Source organism: Sander lucioperca, chromosome 10 (assembly GCF_008315115.2).
Source record: "Sander lucioperca isolate FBNREF2018 chromosome 10, SLUC_FBN_1.2, whole genome shotgun sequence".
Taxonomy (NCBI): domain Eukaryota; kingdom Metazoa; phylum Chordata; class Actinopteri; order Perciformes; family Percidae; genus Sander; species Sander lucioperca.
In genome coordinates, this window is record NC_050182.1 from 846,957 (window position 1) to 851,956 (window position 5,000).

General features: G+C 43.5%; 1 protein-coding gene across 2 annotated transcripts in view; it reads right to left on the bottom strand.

The window, feature by feature from the left end:
* The window catches only part of LOC116051190 (sodium bicarbonate cotransporter 3-like), a 66,442-nt gene that overhangs the window by 8,161 nt on the left and 53,281 nt on the right, over positions 1-5,000 (bottom strand). For both annotated transcript variants that reach the window (XM_031301435.2, XM_036005788.1), the window contains exons 17-18: positions 3,090-3,203; positions 653-814 (exon numbers count right to left, since the gene is read on the bottom strand). In XM_031301435.2, the coding sequence (XP_031157295.2) occupies positions 653-814; positions 3,090-3,203 (276 nt within the window). The remainder of the gene's footprint in view (positions 1-652; positions 815-3,089; positions 3,204-5,000) is intronic.

The following is a 5,000-nucleotide window of genomic DNA, read 5'->3' on the forward strand; positions in this document are numbered from 1 at the left end:
CACACATATATAGAGACACACACACACACACACAAACACACACACACATAGAGACACACACACACATACATATAGAGACACACACACACACACACACAAACACACACATACATAGAGACACACACACACACACACACACACATATAGAGACACACACACACAAACACACACACACATACATAGAGACACACACACACACACACACACACACATATAGAGACACACACATATAGACACACACACACACACACACACACACACACACACAGAGAAACACACACACACAGACAGAGACACACACACACACACACAACACACGCAGAGACACACACACACACACACACATACACACACAGAGACACACACACACACACGCAGACACACAGACAGAGACAGAGACAGACAGACAGACACACTTCAATTATCCTGTCAACAATTCAAAACGCATCACCTCCTTAATATTATTATACATGGTTTTAATCCACAAATTGAAGACCATACTGTATATATGAACTCCCTTTTTATTCTAACAGAGTCTGAGTCTGAACACAACAGACAGACTGACTGAGAATCAACATCAGGGCTAGAATCCATTACGGTCTGGCGCTGCATCGCGATACGACGACGCGTTTCACCAGCCTGCGGTCCTGACCTTGAGTTTGTTCTCCTTCCTGTTGACGATGACGGCGGTGATCTGCTGGTCCATGAAGATGAGGATGGTGCAGAGCAGAGCGGGGACGGCGGCCGCCAGCAGCGTCCACCAGGGGTTGGGTCCCAGCGGCGAGATCAGCCAGCCGCGAGTGCTGGACGTGGGCTGAGAGGGCAGAGACAGATGATTTCATTCTAGCTAAGACACTTTATAGTGTACGCTGCTAAGTCCAAGTCACACACACATTTGTTTCACTATCTTTGTGGGGACCAGTCATTGACATAATGTATTCCCTAGCCCCTTACCCTAACCTTAACCATCACAACTAAATGCCTAACCTTAACCCTTACCCTCACCCTAACCATAACCTAATTCTAACCCTAATCCTAAAACCAAGTCTTAACCCTCAAACAGCCCTTTAACCTTGTGGGGTCCAGCATTTTGGCCCCACAAGGCTGTGCAGACCCCACAAGTATACTGGACTCCCGTTTTTTGCTTTTTTGTAGTGTAAAGTCAGGCACCGAAATAAGGCACCGAAATTTTCGTTCTTAGTCGGTATCGTTACTACCGTTTAGGTCGGAACCGGTGCCCTATTGGCACCGCGTGTCGGTACCCAACGCTAAATAGAACTGACCTACAGTACACTGTGTTATGTAATGTACCATTGCATCCTAAAACCTAAATACAGCAGCCAATAGGCAGCGAGCTCTGAAGCTTCTCATTCAACAGACTTCAACATCAGGACACTAAATCTGCTTTTAAAAGACAAACTGTTCCAGCATTTGTTTCCATATTTCAGTCTCATGTTGTCCTCGGGTCAATTTTGACCCGTTTAACGTTTTTTAATATATCAGAAAATATGGGACGTCGATAAAGTGCCGAAAATGTAAACACAACAAAACGTTTAAAAAAAAAAGCAACAAAAAAACAATTAAAAAAACTTGTCAAAAACGCAAAAAAGAAAAAACAACCATCAAAAGTAAGCACCCAAGTGGCCGGGTTGGCTCGGTTGGTGGAGCAGGCGCACAAATGCGTGGGGTTCGAGTCCGACCTGTGACGATTTCCTGCATGCCCCCCTCCCCCCTTCTCACCTAGCTGTCCTATTGATTAAAGGCAAAAAAGCCCCAAAAAAATAAGCAAAAGTTGGGAAAAAGTGGAAAACAACGTCAGAAAAAGTGATTAAAATGTTGAAAAAAAAAAAGCACTTTTTTCAATGTTTTTTAACAATTTTTTGAAATGCTATAAATTTGAATAAACACCCTACTTGTGAAGAGCGTTGTAGGGAACCATCCATGTTAATTCTTTTGACAATTTGGTTGAAAGAAACCCAAAATTTCTGATATAAAAGCTTTCTGAAAATGGGTCAGATTTGACCCAACAGGAGGGCTAAATGTAAACGCTGACAGACATCAGATCATTAAAAGGTCAGCGTAACGCTTACAAGTTCAATTTTCGAAGCACAAACAGACATTTGGAAAAACAGAAAAATGGGTTAAAATATGCAATTTTTTTCCACCTTGACAAATTAAAAAATTGGATCTTTAACCTGTTTTTCCAATTTTCAGTTTTTATTCAGAGCATCAGAAATTTAGAAAATTACAAAATTGCATCTGAGCTCCAATTATTAAATACTGTAATGGTATTCTCTCCCTCGTTCCACCTAGCTACCCCCCCCCCCACTAGAAACCATCAGTTGCACCAAAGTCTGTCGGTTTTTAGTTTTTTTTTGGTCCATATGCAGTTAATGACCTGCATATTCCACAAAGTAGAGGGAGAGAATACCATCACAGTATTGAATAATTGGAGCTCAGACGCAATTCTGTAATTTTCTAAATTTCTGATCCTCTGAATAAAAACAGAAAATTGGAAAAACAGTTTAAAGATCCAATTTTTTTTAATTTGTCAAGGCGGGAAAAAAATGAAAAATTGGATATTTTAACCCATTTTTCTGTTTTTCCAAATGTACGCTGCTAAGTCGAAATTTCACACACACACACACACACACTTGTTTCACTATCTTTGTGGGGACCCGTCATTGACATAATGCATTCCCTAGCCCCTTACCCTAACCTTAACCATCACCACTAAATGCCTAACCTTAACCCTTACCCTCACCCTAACCATAACCTAATTCTAACCCTAATCCTAAAACCAAGTCTTAACCCTCAAACAGACCTTTAAACTTGTGGGGTCCAGCATTTTGGCCCCACAAGGCTGTGCAGACCCCACAAGTATACTGGACTCCCGGTTTGTGGACCCCACAAATATAGTTACTTACACACACACACACACAAACTCGAGGTCGTTGCTCTTTTTCATGAACCCATTTTTCTGTTGTTCCAAATGTCTAGAAAATTGAACTGATAAGCGTTACGCTGACCCTAACTCATCACAGTGTTTACAGATTACAGACAGAAGCACAGAGCGGGAGAGACTTTACCTCGAAGCGGTCGGGAACGTTGAGTTTGGGGGAAGGGATTCCCACCAGATAATCCACCAACACCATGATCATGATGGTCAGAAAGACGGCAAAGTCACTGATGCTCGATCGGACCTGCAGACGCAAAACATTTCCTCTGCTCAGGTTTTTTATTTACCCAAAAAAAAAAACGGGATCATATCCAAACAATCCCTCTGACGTGACTGAGTTATTGATTTGGGCGCCAAGTGTATTTTTCAGCTCCTGACATTCAAGCCTCAAACGCCCTTTCCACTGGATGCGGAACGTCTCCTAAACGTCGACGGAGTCATTAGGTTTCCATTAAAGTCAGTGTGTGTATGACTGACTGCAGAACGTCTGCGTCCCGACTCCGTCCCAGTTCCGTCCGTCTGCAGCCCTCCGGAGCAGATACGCAGAGCTTTTATTGTTGTCGGTGTTAGAAATAGATATAATCAGTCAAGCTGGCTGTGCTTTATGAGAATACAAATTATAAGTTGAATAGTATTGTGTGTTTTAGTGGAGAAGTACTGTGACAGCTTGGTCATGCAAAATGAGGAAAAGACACTGTTGTACGTGCAGAATGCAGCACTGATGATGGTGGTCAGAGAGAAACAAGAGTGCAGCAACAAAGTTAATATCAGTTTGATATCAGTTTGACCATGAAGTTACTCCTCAATCTTTGACAGACAACAGCGCATTGTTCTCTCTGACCGCCAGCATAGTTAAAGTCTGCCTAGCAACTGATGAAGAGGGCGTGTGCCAAGAGACTGGGACTAGTCTGTGCGCCACCCAGGGGAGGCTAAGTTTAAACCACGGCACTCCTCCAACTTCTAATAAACTAATCAAAATGCTCCTAGAGACTGCTATATGAATTCATGTATAAGCCAGGAAATTCAGTCTGATGAGAGAAGCCTGAGTGCCTGCTCAACTCAGACCCCGTGTACACGTATATAATCTTATGATTTTACTTAAATAAATACTTGTTAAACTTTTAAATCCTCTCCTTGCCTACTTGGTGGATTTTAACACGCACACCGGACGCCGGAGAGCTCCGCAGCAATTCAGCACACGGCAGATAGTGCGGGACAGGAAGTCGAGCACAGAAATAAAATAAAACATTCGGTTACTTTTCAAAATATAATCCAGCGTGCTCACGGCGGATCATATCTCCCTGCACTACACCTTGAAAACACAGCTCAGAGTAGTTCCCCCTCTACTCCTCTGGATGGAAACTAACTGGTGTTGGTTTTGTGGTTCTGTTTATAGAAACTACATCCTGTTATATCGCGCGAACATACATGAATTCGCGAGATCTCGTGGTCGGCTGGCCGCAGCCGTTACGCAACATATCCGGACCTGGTGGGTATTGACGGACGGCGGAGCACGCAGCCGTTCCGCAGCGGAGCCGGTCCTCAGACGTTCTGCATCCTGTGGAAATCCACGGTTAGAGCACGGCGTGAAGCGCCTGGTGCAGGTGCATTTAGGGCCTAGTGTCCAAATCCACTTTTGCTAGTTTGACGGCGAAAAAAAAAGGGTCCCTGCCCCGGGCGCATGGTTCTAAAGGGTTGTACTTAGTGTCTTCATTAATCAGAGGTGTGTTTTGGGCGTAACATGCAATCAACCAATCAGAGATCATCTCCCATTCCCTTTAAAAGCCAGGCGCGTTTGGACCTTGGAGCATTGCTGTTATGATGGAGGATTTGCACCGTAATATTTTTATTTATAATCTTCTGCATGTGTGTGTGCTGCTGTGTGTCCCTGTGTGTGTAACAAGCATAGTGTGTGCGCGCTGTGTACGAGCCTAGGAGCATTTTACTAATGCTCTGTTAAAATAACAATGAAATGCTGCATTATTGACTTTAGACCAGGTTTTTGTTGGTCAATGGTGCCATCACTTCCCGCTGCCTCAAG